Source organism: Eptesicus fuscus, chromosome 8, assembly GCF_027574615.1.
Source record: "Eptesicus fuscus isolate TK198812 chromosome 8, DD_ASM_mEF_20220401, whole genome shotgun sequence".
NCBI classification, from domain to species: Eukaryota; Metazoa; Chordata; class Mammalia; order Chiroptera; family Vespertilionidae; genus Eptesicus; species Eptesicus fuscus.
In genome coordinates, this window is record NC_072480.1 from 4,312,053 (window position 1) to 4,330,312 (window position 18,260).

Here is an 18,260-nt window from a genome sequence, read left to right on the forward strand (position 1 = left end):
GATGTTTTTAATTTCTTCTTTGATCTCATTGGTAACCTAATCAATATTTAATAACATGCTATTTAGCTTCCAAGTGTTTGAGTGTTTTTGGATTGTTTTTATTGTACTTTATTTCTAATATTATGCCATTGTGGTCTGAAAAGATGCTTGGTATGATTTCAATCTTCTTGAATTTGAGGAGACTTTGCTGGTGACCCAATATGTGATCTATTTTTGAAAATTAAGAAGAATGTATATTCCGCAGCTTTGGGGTGAAATGTTCTGAAGATGTCAATTAAGTCCATCTTATCTAGTGAATCATTTAGGATTGTTGTTTCTTTGCTGATTTTTTGTCTAAAGGATTTATCCAGTGATGTCAGTGGTGTATTTAAGTCCCCTACTATGATTGTATTGTTGTCTATCTCTCTCTTGATATCTTGTAGGAGAATTTTTATGTATTTGGGTGCTCCTGCATTGGGATGCATAAATGTTTATCAGGGTTATATCCTCTTATTGTATCGATCCCTTTAGTATTATGAAGTGGCCTTCCTTATCTCTTGTTATGGCCTTCACTTTGAGGTCTATTTTGTCAGATATAAGTATTGCTACTCCAGCTTTTTTTTCATTTCCATTTGCCTGAAAGATATTTTTCCATCCCTTCACTTTCAGTCTGTGTGATTCCCTTGTTCTGAGGTTGGTCTCTTGTAGACAGCACATATATGGGTCATGTTTTTTTATCCATTCAGCCACTCGATGTCTTTTGATTGGAGCATTTAGTCCATTTACGTTTAAAGTTATTATTGAAAGGTACTTGTTTGTAGCCATTTTTATTTTTTGAGGCTGTGTTCCTTCTTACCTTTTTGTTTCTTCTTTTTACAGCATTCCCTTTAGCATTTCTTGCATTGCTGGCTTGGTAGTGATAAACTCCCTTAGCCTTTTTTTGTCTGCAAAGCTCCTGATTTCCCCTTCAATTTTGATTGATAGTCTTGCTGGATAGAGTATCTTCGATTCAGTCCCTTGCTTTGTATCACTTTGTATATCTCCTTCCATTCCCTTCTAGCTTGATGTGTTTCTGTTGAGAAATCATTTGATAATCTGATGGGGGATCCTTTGTAGGTGACTCTCTGTCTCTCTCTTGCAGCCTTTAAGATTCTGTCTTTGTTGATAACATTTGCCATTGTAATTATGGCATGTCTTGGTGTGGGTCTTTTTGGATTCATCTTGCTTGGGACTCTGTACTTGTGTAACTTTTTTCTTCCCCAGTTCAGGGAAGTTTTCTGTTATTATTTCTTCAAATAAGTTTTCTAATCCTTGCTACTCTTCTTGTCCTCCTGGCAGCCCTATTATACGTATGTCATTTCATTTTGCATTGTCCCAAAGCTCCCTTAGGCTCTCCTCCTTCTTTTTAATTTTTTTTTTCTAGTTGCTCTTCAGATTGGGCTTGTTTCTGTACCTGATCTTCTAACTCACTAATTCGGTCCTCTGCTTCTTCCAGTCTACTGTTGAAGCCTTCCATGGTGTTTTTGATTGTAGCTATATCATTTTTCATTTCTTCCTAATTTTTGCATAGGTTGTTGATTTTCTCGTCCATTGGTGTATGAACTGTATGACCATTACTCTGAATTTTTTTTCTGTCACGTTGCATGATTTCATTTCACTTATTTCCTTTCTTGGTGATTCCTCCTTTCCTTTCCTCTGGGGATTGCTTCATTGTCTCCCCATTCTGACTATCACCAGACGGTTCAAATGTCGAGTTGCAGGGGCCTGGGCTGTGTGCATTGGGAGTTTTGCACACCCCAAGTGTCACTGAAGAGCTCTGACACCAAGACATGTGGTTGCTGTGGTTTGGTGGAAGCCACACTCACCCTGGGTCAGAGTCACAGGCACTTAGTGTGGCCTCGTGTGTGCACCTAGAATCAGGGACCCTGCCTGTGCCACGTTGAAACAGAGAACCCACTGGCATGTGCCAAAAATCAAAGTCCCCTATTGCGTGTCAGGAGTCAGAGGCTCCCTGTGTCCATGCCGAGAATTGAGTATCAGAGTCTCTGTTGCTTGGTGCTATCGCACTGAGAATCAGGGTCCCTGTATGCACATGCACCAAGAATTAGAGTGGCTGGCTCTTAGTGTGAATGTACTGGGAATCAGGGATCCCAGGCGCACTCAATGAGGAACAGAGTCTAGTCACTGGTGCTCATTGCTGCCTCTTGTGTGGAGATTCAGGGTCCCCGATCTGTTTGGGAGACCGGGTTGCTCAGTTGCACTGTATTGGCAGGAGGTCCAGTTCTGCCCTGCAGTGAACAGCCTTCTGTGTGTGCTTGCCCTGAATCAAAGTCAGGTGGCAGTGCCACTTAGTGTGGGTGTGGGGTCTGGTCACACGGGTGTGCACTGTGGAAAACAAACTACCTGTGTCCATGCACCCAGGCTCAAATTCAGCGCTGCCTCCCTGTGTGGGCACAGGGTCTGGTCGTGGGGAACAAATTCCCCGGGTTCACACGTTCAGGTTCAAATTCAGCGCAGTCTCCCTGCTTGGGTGCAGGGTCTGGTCATGGGAAACAAACTCCCTGGGTTTGCACCCCCAGTCTCAAAATCAGTGCTGTGTCCCCGCGTGGGCGTGGGATCGGTCACGAAAAACAATCTCTCCGAGGTCATGTACCAAGGCTTAAATTCAGCACCGCCTCCCTGGCTGGGCGCGGAGCCTGGGCGAGGGAAACAAACTCCCGGAGTCCGCATGTCCAGGTTCAAATTCAGCACAGCCTCTCTGCTAAGGTGCAGGGTCTGGTCATGGGAAATAAGCTCCCCGGGTTTGCACCCCCAGGCTCAAATTCAGTGCTGTCTCCCTGCCCTGTGTGGACACGGGATCTGGTCACAGAAAATAACCTCCCTAAGGATGTGCAGCTAGGCTCAAATTCAGACTGCCTCCCTGCCTGGGCACGGAGACTAGTCGTGGGAAACAAACTTCCCGTGTCCGACACCAAGGCTCAAAGTCAGGTAGAGCTGCTACTGCTTTGTGTGTGCAGAAAGCCCTATTGTGTGGCTGGGGTCTGGGAGTTTCTATGTCGCTGCCGTGGGGGCGGCAGGAAAGGGGGATTGGCTTTGTGACTCACAGAAATCTGCGGCTGTGGTGCCTGGAGTCTTGGTGTCCCTGGATCTGCAACTGTGATCGCAGGTCTTTTACCAGAGTGGCTGTAGGGTCCTGGTTTGCTACTGAGACCCGACTGGGTGTTGGAGAGGCTAAGATTCTAGTCTCAAGCAGTTCTGTTCCTCAAGATGGCGTGGTCTCTGTGACGCTGCTGTCCTCCCCGGAGTGTTTGCGGTGGCAGCGGGGTTTTGCCGTCAAAGACTGCCTGGATTGGCAGCCCCTTGGAAGAACAGCAGGGTCTAACTGTCCCTATTTCACTCACACACACACCCACACACGTCCACACACACCTCGATCGCTCCCTCACTCTCTCACACACTCTCCCTTCTTACCTTCTTGCTGGTCGCCATCTTGCCTCTCCCTGTTCAGTGTTTTTCATAAGTCATAAACACTGGAATGTGAATAATTTTACTTTTATACCAGTTACATTTTAATCATTGATGTTGCCCCAAACCCTACTCACTGCTATGGAACCTGACTTTTTAACAACAACGAATCTTTGGTTTTCCTCCTAATCTATTAACTTAAAGTTTGAAATAATTTTGACTTCAGTTTTTCAATTTCTACTTCCAGTATCATCTTCTTACATTACACTAAGATTAGAACATAGTATAAAGTTAAAATTTGCTTCAGTTTTCATGCCATTCTACTGTTCATGATAATATTGTTACCAATGAAACATCATATTTTGTATGCATTGTTATCTTTGATCTTTATTGATTCCCCCAATGATCTCTCAACAACAAACAACATGACACTATTATTTGTTATATAATAAGGAGGAAACAGAGGCAGGGCTGGGGGAACTGGTTGGTCCAGAGTTACAGTATTAATAGTGGCAGCTCAGGGTTGGGACCTGGGGCTTCCAGTGTTCCAGACACAGCAGGCTGACAATGCTTAATAGCTTTTTCTTCACCTCTACTTATTAAAGCTTTGATCCCCAGGAAATAAGTAATATAGTACCTGGTTTAATATTGCAATTTATAGCATCATAACACTTTGCAACGGAAGCCTAACTATTAGTCCTGGACATCAGCATTTCAGGAGGTGAAATGATTCACCCCAACTTCATGATTTATGTCAGTGGTAGACAGAAAGTTACCTTTGTAAGTCAGTATTAGAATAAGAATGAGAATCTTCTATAAATTTTATCTTTATCCCATATCTATTGCTCTTCTTGGGACTAAAAGCAGTTAGAGGTGATTTATTTTATTTTATTGTTTTGTTTAAGGATATTTTTTTCAGTTTGCACCTTTTTTATTTTATTACTAGAGGCCTAGTGCATGAAATTTGTGCACGGGGGTGGGGGGTGGGGGGAGCGGTGTCCCTCAGCCCAGCCTGCACCCTCTCCAATCTGGGACCCACTGGGATCAGGCCTAAATGAGCAGTCAGACATCCCTCTCACAACCCAGGACTGCTGGCTCCCAACCGCTTGCCTGCCTCTGCCTGATTGCCCCTAACCGCTTCTGCCTGCCAGCCTGATCCATGCCTAACTGCTCCCTGGCCAACCCGATTGCCCCTAACTGCCCTCCCCTGCTGACCTGGTCACCCCTAACTGTCCTCCCCTGCCAGTCTGGTCCCCCCCAACTGCCCTCCCATGCAGGCATGGTCACCCCTAAATGCCCTCCACTGCAGGCCTAGTCCCCCCCCCAAACTGCCCTCCCCTGCAGGTCTGGTCCCCCCCAACTGCCCTCCCCTGCTGGCCTGGCTCCCCCTCAACTGTCTTCCCCTGAAGGCCTGTTCAACCCCAACTGCCATCCCCTGCTGGCCTGATCACCTACAACTGTCCTCGCCTGCAGGCCTGGTCCCTCCCAACTGCCCTCGCCTGCTGGCCTGATCGCCCACAATTGTACTCCCCTGCCAGCTGTCTTGTGGCGGCCATCTTGTGTCCACATGGGGGCAGCCATCTTTGACCACTTGGGGGCTGCCATCTTGTGTCTTGGAGTGATAGTCAATTTGCATATTACTCCTTTATTAGATAGGATTATTATTTTGATTGATTTTTTAGAGAGAGAGGAATGGAGAGAGAGAGAAACATCAATGTGAGAGCAATACATTGATCTGCTGCCTCCCTCATACCCCCTACTGAGGATCAAGCCCAAAAACTGGGCATGTGTCCTGACCAGGAATCCAACCAGCAACTTTTGATGCCCAGTATGATGCCCAGAAAAATGAGCCACACCAGCCAGGGATATAGGTGATTTATTAATGTAAGGAGTTCATTTCTACATTCAGGAATATCAAGCACAGGTTTGCCAGTGTTAGGCGCTAACAATGCAAAGATGAAAGATACAGCCTCTACTCTCAAGCAACATACAAGTCAACCCCCTAAATAATTGATAGATTACATAATTCACATACCTGTTGAATTATTATTAGTCTCCATAGCAGAGAGAGTGTAAAGTAGGCAAGTAGCACAAGAAAAAAAAAGAAAGAAAAGCCAGATGCCTTAATAACACACAAGAAGAATAATGAGCCCCCAGACATTGAATGTAGTATCACTAAGAAAGGGGAAAGTTGTTTTAGTTGCTTCTTAAAAGAAACGAGAATATATAAGAACGTCATAAAGTGTTTAATATGGGTTGAATCTTTATTTATGTGTGTCTTTCTTTGGAACATAGATGTCTCATAAAATGTGTAATTTAAAAGTGAAATTCTTTTAAACAAATTATTTTATCTGTACAAGCAATTTATAATACAATATCTCTAAAATAAGAGTGCAATACAGTGATGGGCAACCTTTTGAGCTTGGTGTGTCAAACTTCTCCAAAAAACTGAGCATAACTCTGGTAGTTTGTCACTTTGAGGAAAAAACATTATTTCGCAAATGTTTCATCCTCAGGAGCAGCAAATGTTTCATCCTCGGCATGCGGCCGCCTCAGCGGCTGCGTGTCATCAGAAATGGCTACGGGTGTCAGTGCTGACACGTGTGTCATAGGTTCGCCATCACTGGTGTAATATGCACTAATTTTATTTAAATAAGTACAGATAAAGTTTAGTTTGCTTTATAATCTTTTCTTAATATTAAAAGAATAAGAAAACCACACTTATCTATCTTGAATTTTCGTTGCTGCAGTCCTCCTTAAATCGTACAGATTTCAGAATTTTGACCTTCTTTTGTATCACATAGAACAACTTTGGGTTTTTGGTTTGTTTGTTTTAGAGTTTTTATTCCCACTTAGATAGATGGCCAACTCTTTCTCATAGAATGACACCCTCTATTTAGAATCTTTCTCTATAGAAGCCATGGCAAACATAACTGAGCTGTATTTACATCAATTCAAGCATGAGATTATGGACTTTCTTGCCCTCTAGAAGCTTACTGTCTAAGGTAGAAACACTCATGGCAACAACCATTCACTCATTCAATATGCATTGAGAACCCACCATGAACTAGCAATGCTGGGTGTTGGAGATACAAGGGTGAACATTTACAGAAGAAAAAACTGGGTGCCTTAGTTAATGACCTTCTACCATGATAGTAGCACCATCGCAACCACTCCAGGATTAAAATGTACTTGTATATGACTCTGAAAATCCTGAAGCCTTTTTATTTAAAACTCTCAAACTTTACTTTTTTTACATAAAAATATTTTATACAACATATGCAGATAGCACAAGAATCAAAGTTGGGGAAACAAAGAGAATTTTAATCAGCTAACTCGTTCAATTTGTCAACTCTTTAATTTTTATCAAACACCTTCAAAGGCAGATTGCTAGATATTAATTTTTAGCTCAGTCTTTTCCTTTAGTATAGATATTTCAGCCTTATACATTTTATGGAGGATTTTTTCTGCTCTGGGGTTCCAAGAAAATTATTGAAAACAAAATGCACCAAGAAAGACAAGAGGTCTGATGATTCATGCCTGTGTTTTTAGAATTTTTTTACTGAACATAAAACTCAATCTTCCTTCTATTCTCTTTCCCTGAACTCATAAACTCCTCTTAATGCTCACCTTCAGCAGGTGAGTATCTCCAAAGATATTCTTCAAAACCTTGAACCATTATTTTGACACACTGTCTATATGGGGGCAGCAGTCTTCCTCAAGTACTTTTTTTTCCTTTATTTTTTATTATTATTATTTTATCTAATTAAAGACCACTGGGCCCCAATTCTGTATTTTTTAAATAAATCTTTATTGTTCAAATTATTACAGTCGTTCCTCTTTTTTCTCCCCATAGCTCCCCTCCACCCGGTTCCCACCCCATCCTCTGCCCTTACCCCCCGCACTGTCCTCATCCAGAGGTATACAATTTTTGTCCAATCTCTTCCCGCATCCCCAACACCTCCTTCCCCCAGGAATTGCCAGTCCACTCCCTTTCTATGCCCCTGATTCTACTATATTCACCAGTTTATTCTGTTCATCAGAGTTTTTATTCACTTGATTTTTAGATTCACTTGTTGATAGATATGTATTTGTTGTCACTTTGTTGTTCATAATTTTTACCTTTACCTTTTTCTTCTTCTTCCTCTTCTTAATGAATACCCTTCAGCATTTCATATAATACTGGTTTGGTGGTGATGAACTCCTTTAGCTTTTTTCTTATCTGTGAAGCTCTTTATCTGAACTTTAATTCTAAATGATAGCTTTGCTGGGTAGAGTAATCTTGGTTGTAAGTTCTTGCTATTCATCACTTTGAGTATTTCTTGCCACTCCCTTCTGGCCTGCATAGTTTTTGTTGAGAAATCAGCTGACAATCGTATGGGCACTTCCTTGTAAGTAACTAACTTTTTCTCTTGCTGCTTTTAAGATTCTCTCTTTGTCTTTTGCCCTTGGCATTTTAATTATGATATGTCTTGGTGTGGTCCTCTTTGGATTCCTTGTTTGGGGTTCTCTGCACTTCCTGGACTTGTAAATCTATTTCTTTCATCAGGTAGGGGAAGTTTTCTGTCATTATTTCTTCAAATAGGTTTTTAATATCTTGCTCTCTCTCTTCTTCTGGCACACCCATAATTCAGATGTTGGTACACTTGAAGTTGTCCCTTGAAGAGGCTCCTTACACTATCTACATATTTTTGGATTCTTTTTTCTTTTTGCTTTTTTGGTTGGGTGTTTTTTGCTTCTTCGTATTTCAAATCTTTGACTTGATTCTTGGGATCCTCTAGTCTGCTGTTGGATCTCTGTATATTATTCTTTATGTCAGTCAGTGTATGCTTAATTTCTAATTGGTCCTTTTTCATATCCTTGAGGGTCTCACTAAATTTCTTGGAGGTTTCTAGAAGATTCTTGAAAAACCTTATAACCGTGGTTTTGAACTCTATATCCAGTAGTTTGCTTTCCTCCATTTCTTTCATTTGTGACCTCTTTCTTTGTCTCCACATTTTGGCTGCTTCCCTGTGTTGATAGAGTGGCTTTGTGTGCTAGGTGTCCTATAGGGCCCTGTGGCTCAGCCTACCTAATTACCTGAGGTGGACACTCTTGATACACCCCTTTGTGGACTGTGTGCACAGTCTTGTTGTAGTTAAGCCTTGATTGCTGTTGGTATCACTGGGAGGAATTGACCTCTAGGCCAATTGGATGTGAGGATCAGTTGTGTCTATGATAGAAGAACTTCTGTGCTGGAGACACCCTTATGGGACAAGACTTGCTTCAGTGGGGCTTTGGCGCTCACTGAGTCTGCCCCCTGAGTGTTTCTCTAATCGATGTGAAGACTTTTAATCTGGATGGTCTCACTCTGACCATTGGTTACACTGGCTCTTGGATCTCCAAGGAGGTGCAAAATCAGCCACAGCCAGAGGCCACCCAGCAGGAGCTACAGAGAGATCTTCAGATTCCTCCTCTTTGTTTGGGGTTCGGAGGTGCCCAGATGAGGCCCAGCTGTGAAGCAATGCAAGCTGCTGTCCAGTCTTGGGCCTTCTTTTAGAGGCTCTGGGGCTCTCTGACCCAGCTGCAGTTTGTTTGATTTTAGATGGCAAAAGGCCAGGCCATTCATATGCAAAAGCCTCTATGCACAGCTTAGGTGGAGTTGTAAATTGGGTGGGTTGGGGAATCATCAGGGAAGAGCAAACGGCAATGGCTGACTGTCAGCCCTGCCCCGAAGAGTTCCCCAGATCTCTGTGTCCAGTGGCACTGTACAGGAACAATGATCACTGCAAGCACCTATGAGAGAAAGCTGCCCTCGTATTCCAGCCCGATGCCAGACAGTCCAGTTTCTCCCCATATGAGTTTGGGTCCCCAGAGTCTTGCCCAGAACTGGAGTTCAGAGCAGTCAGGAGCTTTTATCTCCCTCCTGATTGAAAAAGACAATAGAAAACCCAGTTGCTGGCCTGGTCACCTCCAATTGCCCCCCTGCAGGCCTTGTCACCCCAGCAGCCTGCTGCTCAGTCATGTAGTCACCCCTCATTGACTCCCCTGCGGGTCTGGTCGCCCCATGCAGCTTGTTCGGTCATCCCTTCAGTTGTGATGGTCGCTTAGGCTTTTATATATATAGATTATATTCCACAAATTAGTGAGATCATATGATATTTATCTTTCTCTGCCTTACTTATTTCACTTAGTATAATGTTCTCCAGCTCTATCCATGCTGTCACAAATGGTATGAGTTCCTTCTTTTTTACAGCAGCATAGTATTCCATTGTATAGATGTACTACAGTTTTATAATCCACTCACCTGCTGATGAGTACTTAGGCTGATTCCAAATCTTAGCTATGGTAAATTGTGCTGCCATGAACATATGGGTATATATACCCTTTCTGATTGGTGTTTCTAGTTTCTTGGGATACCTTCCTAGAAGTGGGATCACTGGGTCAAATGGAAGTTCCATTTTTAGTTTTTTTAAGAAACTTCTTACTGTTCTCCACAGTGGCTGCACCAGTCTGCATTCCCCCAGCAGTGCACCAGAGTTCCTTTTTCTCCGCATCCTCGCCAACACTTGTCATTTGTTGGTTTGTTGATGATAACCATTCTGACAAGTGTGAGATGGTACCTCATTGTTATTTTGATTTGCATCTCTCAGGTGATTAGTGACTTTGAGCATGTTTTCATATGTCTCTTGGCCTTCCTATGTCTTCTTTCAAAAAGTATCTATTTAGGTCCTTTGCCCATTTTTTGATTGGGTTGATTGTCTTCCTTTTGTTATATTGTATGAGTTCCTTGTAAATGTTGGAGATTAAACCCTTTTCTGAGGTATCATTGGCAAATATGCTCTCCCATGAAGTGGGCTTTCTTGTTGTTATGTTGATGGTTTCTTTGGCTGTGCAGAAGCTTTTAATTTTGATGTAGTCCCATTTGTTTATTTTCTCTTTAGTTTCCATTGTCCTAAGGGCTTTATCAGTGAAGCTATTGCTTCAGCATATATCTGAGATTTTGTTGCCTGTGCATTCCTCTAATATTTTTATGGTTTCCCATCTTACGTTTAAGTCCTTTATCCATTTTGAGTTTATTTTTGTGTATGTTGTAAGTTGGTGGTCTAGTTTCATTTTTATTTTTTTGCATGTGTCTGACCAAATTTCCCAGCACCATTTATTGAAAAGACTGTCTTAACTCCATTGTATGTTCTTGCCTCCTTTGTCAAATATTAATTGAGCATAGTTGTTTGGGTCAATTTCTGGGTTCTCTATTCTATTCCACTGGTTTATATGTCTGTTCTTGTGCCAGTACCAGGCAATTTTCAGAACAGTGGCTTTGTAATAAATGCATCTTGATATCTGTTATTGAGATCCCTCCTACTTTGTTCTTCTTTCTCAGGATCCCTGCAGCTATTCAGGGTCTTTTTTTATTCCAGATGAATTTTTGGAGAGTTCTTTCTAGATCTGTGAAATATGCTGTTGGTATTTCAATGGGGAGTGCATTGAATCTATAGAATGCTTTGAGTAGTATGGACATTTTAATGATGTTGATTCTACTAATACATGAACACAGTATGTTCTTCCATCTGTTTATGTCTTCCTCTGTCTCTTTTTTCAACGTCCTGTAGTTTTCTGAGTAGAGGTCATTTACCTCCTTAGTTAAGTTTATCCCTAGGTATCTTAATTTTTTTTGTGCAATGGTAAATGGAATTGTTTTTTTAATCTCTCTTTCTGTAAGTTCACTATTGGTGTATAAAAATGCCATAGATTTCTTGTCATTAATTTTGTATCCTGCTACATTGCTGAATTCATTTATTAAGTCTAATAATTTTTATGGAGTTTTTAGGGTTTTCTATGTACAGTATCATGTCATCTATGAATAATGACAATTTTACTTCTTCTTTCTAATTGGGATGCCTTTTATTTCTTCTTCTTGTCTGATCACTATGGCTAGCACTTCCAGGACTATGTTGACCACCCAAGTGGTCAAAGCAGGCATCCCTGTCATGTTCCTGTTCTTAAGGAAAATGGTTTTAGTTTTTGCCCATTGAGTATGATGTTTGCTGTAGGTTTGTCATATAAGCTTTTATTATGTTGGTACTTCAACTACTTTTATAAACTCTTCACTGTTAATGCCTCATGTTAATTAAATAAATATTTCCTGAATGTCTATTGTATTTCAGTCATGTATTGATTCTCAAAGATACAAAGACAATTTATACCACAGCTCTTGGTTTCAAGTTGGGAGACAAGCATCTATAAGATTTATAATAAATAATTTTGTGTTATGACAACCCAGAGGAAGAAAGGGTTAAATCTTATTAGTGAGGTAAGAGAAAGCTTTCAAGAGAACAGGAGTTATAAATTGGGATCTGAAGGGTCCTGTGAGAATATGAAGAGCCAGGAAGGCATACCACCTGAGGACACAATGTGAGTTAAGACACAAAGGCATGAAGGTATATTTAAGGAACCGTTGCTAGTTCAATATAAATAAATGCTAGAATAGGAAAGAGTTGAAGAAGATGTTTATAACTCAGTTGTGGTCAGAAGACATGTTTTTGTGTAAGTATTGACAAGGAAGGCCACTTCATAATACTAAAGGGATTGATAGCACAAGAGGATAGAACTCTGGTAAACCTATATGCACCCAACATACGAGCAACCAAATACATAAAAAACAAACAAAATAAAACTAAACAAAAAAAAAAAACTTCTGGAAGATATCAAGGGAGAGATCAACAACAATACAATCATAGTAGGGGTCTATAATACCCCATTGACATCACTATATAAATCATCTAGACAAAAAAATCAACAAAGAAACAGCAATCTTAAATGACTCACTAGAACAGATGGAACAAATTGACATCTTCAGAAAATTTCACCCAAAAGCTACAGAATATACATTCTTCTCAATTGCACATGAGACATTTTCAAAGATAGACAACATATTGGGACATAGGCAAAGTCTCTTCAAATTCATGAAGACTGAAATGGTATAAAATTAGAAAACAACTACAATAAAACAATTTTTAAAAAGCAAATACTTGGAGGCTAAATAGCATGCTATTAAACAATTATTGGGCTACCAAAGAGATAAAAGAAGAAATAAAAAACAGCCTGAAAAAAAATGACAACAAAAACATAATAATGCAAAATCTGTGGGACACAGTGAAAACAGTCATGTTAGAGAAGTTCATAGCTCTACAGGCCTACCTAAAAACAACAACAACAACAACAACAAAACCAACAAGAAAAACTGGTAATAAATTATGTAACCCTATAATTTAAAGAATTAGAAAGAGAGCAACAAGAAAAGTCCAGAGTAAGCAGAAGGAATGAAGTAATAAACAGCAGAGTGGAAATAAATGACATAGAGACAAAACAAACAAACAAACAAACAAACAACAAGAAAAACAGTACAAAAGATCAATAAAACCAAGAGCTGTTTCTTTGAAAGGATAAACAAGATTGATGAACCTCTAGACAAGATTATCAAGAAATAAAGAGAGAGGACCCAAATTATTTATTCTGACAAGGTGTGAGATATTTTCTGGATGTCAAGGGTCATTTTAAGATGTTGCTAATGCTTTTTTTAAGGAAACTTTTTTCCTTCTTTCTCCTTCTTCTTCTTCTTCTTCTTCTTCTTCTTCTTCTTTCTTCTTTCTTTCTTCTTTCTTCTTTCTTCTTCTTCTTCTTCTTCTTCTTCTTCTTCTTCTTCTTCTTTTTATAAAGAGGAAGGGAGAGGGAGAGAAACATGGTTGTGACAGCAAAATATCAATCAGCTGCCTCCAGCACACCCCCTACTGGGGATGAGCCTGCAAACTGGACATGTGCCCTGACTTGGAATTAAACCAGCAAACTTTCAGTGCATGGGAATATGTCCAACCAAGTGGGCCACACCAGCCATGGTGCTAATGCGTTTTAGGAGGCCCAAGAGGAAGAGTTTGAACACCTCTGACCCTAAGGATACAGGCCATTCCCAACTTTCAAGCAGGTTGTATTCTAAAGGTGGTTGATTATAAATAACTTGTCTGGGACTTATGCTTCATTTTTCCAGAGAGATGGTGAACATGTAGAAGTCCTAAGCCCAGTGGCTTTGAATAAAGGATGCAGATCCAAGTGCCCCAGTGGACAGAGACACTCGGACCTGCATTATGCCATCCCTGCTTACCCCTCCTACACTCTCATTCATAAGGCTCTTTCCCTCTAGCTCCACCTATTAGCTGAGCTAATTCAGATATCTTTAATACACCACACTTGCTCCCTCCTCCACAGCCAACCATGAGACAGGTGATCCTCACCTTGGCACACTTTCCTATATTGTGCCTTACCCTCTTTTAAACTCCTACTAATACTTGGCTTCTGGCTCCATCATTTTTACTTTGTTTGTAGGGTGTAAGCCAACCTTGACCTCATAAATTGTGGACAACAACAGCAACACTCAGTACTTCCCATCTCAAAATACTTTATTATGATAACTAGAAGCCTGGTGCATGAAATTCATGCATGGGGGGGGTCCCTCAGCCCAGCCTGCACCCTCTCCAACCTGGGACCCCTCGAGGGATGTCCGACTGCCCATTTAGGCCCGATCGCAATAGGACCAGACCTAAACGGGCAGTCAGACATCTCTCTCACAATCCAGGACTGCTGGCTCCCAAATGCTCGCCTGCCTGCCTTCCTGATTGCCTCTAACCAGTTCTGCCTACCAGCCTGATCACCCCTTAACCACTCCCCTGCCAGCCTGTTTGCCCCTAACTGCCATCCCCTGCAGGCCTGGTCACCCCTAACTGCCCTCCCCTGCAGGCCTGGTTGCCCCCAACTTCCCTCCTCTGCTGGCCTGGTCACCCCTAACTGCCCTCCCCTTCAGGCTTGATCGTCCCCAACTGCCCTCCCTTGCAGGCCTGGTCCCTCCCAACTGCCCTCCCCTGCTGGCCATCTTGTGGTGGCCATCTTGTGTCCACATGGGGGCAGCCATCTTGTGTGTTGGAGTGATGGTCAATCTGCATATTACTCTTTTATTAGATAGGATAGAGGCCTGGTGCATGGGTGGGGGCCAGCTGGTTTACCCTGAAGGGTGTCCAGGATCAGGGAGGGGGTTCCCTTGGGGCATGGGGCCGCCTGGGCAAGGGGCCTGTGGTGGTTTGCAGGCCAGCCATGTCCCCCAGTGACCCAATCGAAGGCCCTCATATATGGGATTTATTTATCTTCTATAATTGAAACTTTGTAGCCTTGAGTGGAGCCAAGCCTCCTGCTTCCTTCATGGCCGCAGCCATTTTTGTTGGGATTTATTTATCTTCTATAATTGAAACTTTGTAGACTTGAGCAGAGGAAGCTTGGCTTCCTCCATTGCTGGGGGCAACTCGAGCCTCCTGCTCTCTCCAGCTCCGTGGCTGCCACCATTTTTGTTGGGATTTATTTATCTTCTATAATTGAAACTTTGTAGCCTTGAGTGGAGGCCTGGGCCGACCAGGGTGTGCTGAAAGCTTGGCTTCCTCCATTACCAGGGAAACCCAAGCCTCCTGCTCACTCTGTGGCCACAGCCATCTTAGTTGGGTTAATTTGCATACTTGCTCCTGATTGGCTGGTGGGCATGGCTTGTGGGTGTGTTGGAGTGACGGTTAATTTGCATATTACTCTTTTATTAGATAGGATAGTTTGGTTATCTGATTTTCCTGCAAGTAAGGGAAGGCAGTGATGAAGAGGACAATTTCTGGATTGCCTAGGTTAGATCTTGGGCTCTCCCCTTTATTTTCTGGTCAAGTTGCTTATCACTTTTTAAAAAATTTAATTTATTGGGATGAAATTGGTCAACATGATCACATAGGTTTCAGGTATGGGATTCTATGTTAAAATACCTGTATATTGCACCATGTGCCCACCACCCAAAGTCAAATCTCCTTTCACCATATATTAGAACCCCTTTCTCTCCCCAACTCCTTCCTTCTGACAACCACCACACTGCTGTTTGTGTTCATGAGTTTCAGTTTTATATCCCACAGATGAATGAAATCATATGGTTCTTAGCTTTTTCTGACTGACTTATTTCACTTAGCATAATATTCTCAAGGTCCATCTATGTTGTTGCAAATGGCAGTATTTCATCCTTTCTTATGGCTGACTAGTATTGCATTGTGTATATGTACCACATCTTCTTTATCCAGTACTCCATCATAGGACACTTTGGTTGTTTCCACGTCTTGGCCACCATGAATAATGCAGCAATGAAACTAGAGGTGCATATATCTTTGTGAATATATGATTTTGAATGTTTGGGTAAATACCAAGGTAAGGAATTGCTGGGTTGTATGGAATCTCTATTCTTAACTTTTTGAGGAATCACTAGACTGCTTTCCATAGTGGTTGTACCAGTCTACATACCCATCAGCAGTGAATGAGAGTTCCCTTTTTTCCACAACCTCTCCAACACTTCTTATTGCTTGTCTTATTGATAATGGCCACTCTAACAGGTATCTCATTGTAATTTTTATTTATATTTCCCTAATTGCCAGTGAAGTTGAACATCTTTTCATCTATATGAGTTATTTATATATTTTGGAAATTAAACCTTTGTTGGAGCTACTGTTTGCTAAATATCATCTTCATCTGGTTAGCTGCCTGTTTGTTTTGTCATCAGTTTCTTTTGTTGTGCAGAAGCTTTTTAGCTTTATATAGTCCCATTCATTCATTTTTGCCTTTACTTCCCTTGCCTTTGGGGTCAAGTTCAAAAAATGTTCTCATGACTAAGGGCCATAAATTTGGTACCTATATTTTCTTCTATGTAACTTACAGTTTAGGGTCTTATATTTAGGTCTTTGATCCATTTTGAATTAATTTTTGTACGTGGGGACAAACTGTAACCCAGGTTCAATAATTTGCATGTGGCTTTCCAGTTTTTCCAGCACCATTTATTGAAGAGACTGTCTTTGCTCCATTGTGTTTCTGGGTCCTTTGTAAAAAAATGTCTGTGCATATGTATGTGGTTTTATAGCTGGGCTCTCTATTCTGTTCCATTTAACTGTGCATCTTTTTCTCTGCCAATACCATGCTGTTTTGTAGCTCTCTAGTATAATTTGAAGTCAGGTAGCATGATTCCTACATGGATTGCTTTAGCTATTCACAGTATTTTGTGGTTCCATACAAATCTGATGATTTCTCCTTCTATTTCTTTTAAAAAATGACAGTTTGGTGGGGATTGAATTAAATCTGTATATTGCTTAGAGTAATATGTCCATTTTAACTACATTAATTCTTCTAATCCATGAGCTCAGGATATTTTCCCATTTTGTTGTGTCTTTTCAATCTCTTTTAATAATGCTTTGTAATTTTCAATATGTAAGTCTTTTAAGTGCTTTGTTTAGTTTATTCCTAGGTATTTTATTTTTGGTTGCAATTGCAAAAGGAATATGTATTTGTTTGTTTGTTTTTCATTTCTGAAGTTTTGTTGTTAGTATACAGGAAGGCAATAGATTTTTGGACATTGATTTTGTATCTTCAGCTTGATTGTATTTGTTTATTGTTTCTAATATTTTTGGTAGATTTTTTAGAGTTTTCTATATACAGAATCATGTCATCAACAAAAAGTGACAGTTTTACTTCTTCCTTCCTTTGAATGCTCTTTATTTCTTTCTCTTGTTTTACTGCTCTGGCTAGGACTTCCAGCACTATCTACATTAATAAAAGAGAAATATGCAAATTGACCTTCCTTCCGCTATGCCCACCAGCCAATCAGGAGCGAGTATGCAAATTAACCCAACAAAGATGGTGGAGGCCACGGAGCTGGAGCGAGCAGGAGGCTTGGATTGCCCCCAGCGATGGAGGAAGCCACGCTTCCTTCCCACCCGCCTTGGCCTCTGCTCAAGGAGGGGCTGGGGGTCTGGGTCGCTGGGGGCAACCCAGGCTTCCAGCCCTCCCTGGCCGCCGCTGAAGGAGTGGCTGGGGGCCTGGGTCACTGGGGGGCATGGCCAGCCTGAAAATGGCCCTCAGCCCCTTACCCAGGCTGGCCAGGCACCCCAGTGGGGACCCCAACCCTGAAGGGAGTGCAGCCAGTCTGAAAACAGCCCTCAGCCCCTCACCCAGGCTGGCCATGCTCCCATGGAGTGAGGGTCCCCGCTGAGGGGCATGGCAAGCCTGCAAACAGCCATCAGCCCCTCACCCAGGCTGGCCAGGCACCCCAGCGGGAACCCCCACCCTGATCCGGGACACCCTTCAGAGCAAACCAGCCGGCCCCCACCCGTGCACTAGGCCTCTATCTATACTAATAAAAGGGTAATATGCTAATTAGACTGGGAGACCTTCCAGGAGTCCTTCCGGATGTTCTTCTGGACAAAGCCATGGTGGTGGGGCTGAGGTAGAGGCAGTTAGAGGCCAAGAAGGGAGGGCAGTTGTGGGTGATCAGGCCAGGATGGGATGGCAGTTGTGGGTGATCAGGCTGGTGGTGGGGTGGCAGTTGGGGTGAGCAGACCAGCAAGGGGGCCAGTTGGGGGCAAGCAGGCTGTCAGTGGGGTCAGTTGGGGGTGATCAGGACAGCAGGGGGGCAGTTGGGGGTGAGCAGGCCAGTGGGGAGGGCAGGTGGGGGTGAGCAGGCCAGCAGGGGGACAGTTGGAGGTGAGCAGGCTGGCAGCAGGGGGCAGTTGGGGGCAAGCAGGCCAGCAGGCATAGTGGTTAGGGGCAATCAGGCAAGCAGGCAGGTGAACAGTTAAGAGCCAGCAGTCCCGGATTGTGAGAGGGATGTCTGAATGCCTGTTTAGGCCTGAACTCTGTAAATCGGCAGTAGGACATCCTTCGAGGAGTCCCAGATTGGAGAGGGTGCAGGCTGGGCTGAGGGACACACACCCCCTGTGCATGAATTT

At 42.4% G+C, this 18,260-nt stretch overlaps 1 protein-coding gene across 6 annotated transcripts in view; it reads left to right on the forward strand.

Moving 5' to 3' along the window:
* The window catches only part of DCLK1 (doublecortin like kinase 1), a 500,460-nt gene that overhangs the window by 376,106 nt on the left and 106,094 nt on the right, over window positions 1–18,260 (forward strand). For 2 of the 6 annotated variants that reach the window (XM_054720380.1, XM_054720378.1), the window contains exon 5: window positions 3,347–3,355. The exons of the other annotated variants lie outside the window; for them this stretch is intronic. In XM_054720380.1, coding sequence (XP_054576355.1) covers window positions 3,347–3,355 — 9 coding nt within the window. The remainder of the gene's footprint in view (window positions 1–3,346; window positions 3,356–18,260) is intronic. 6 annotated transcript variants of the gene reach the window in all.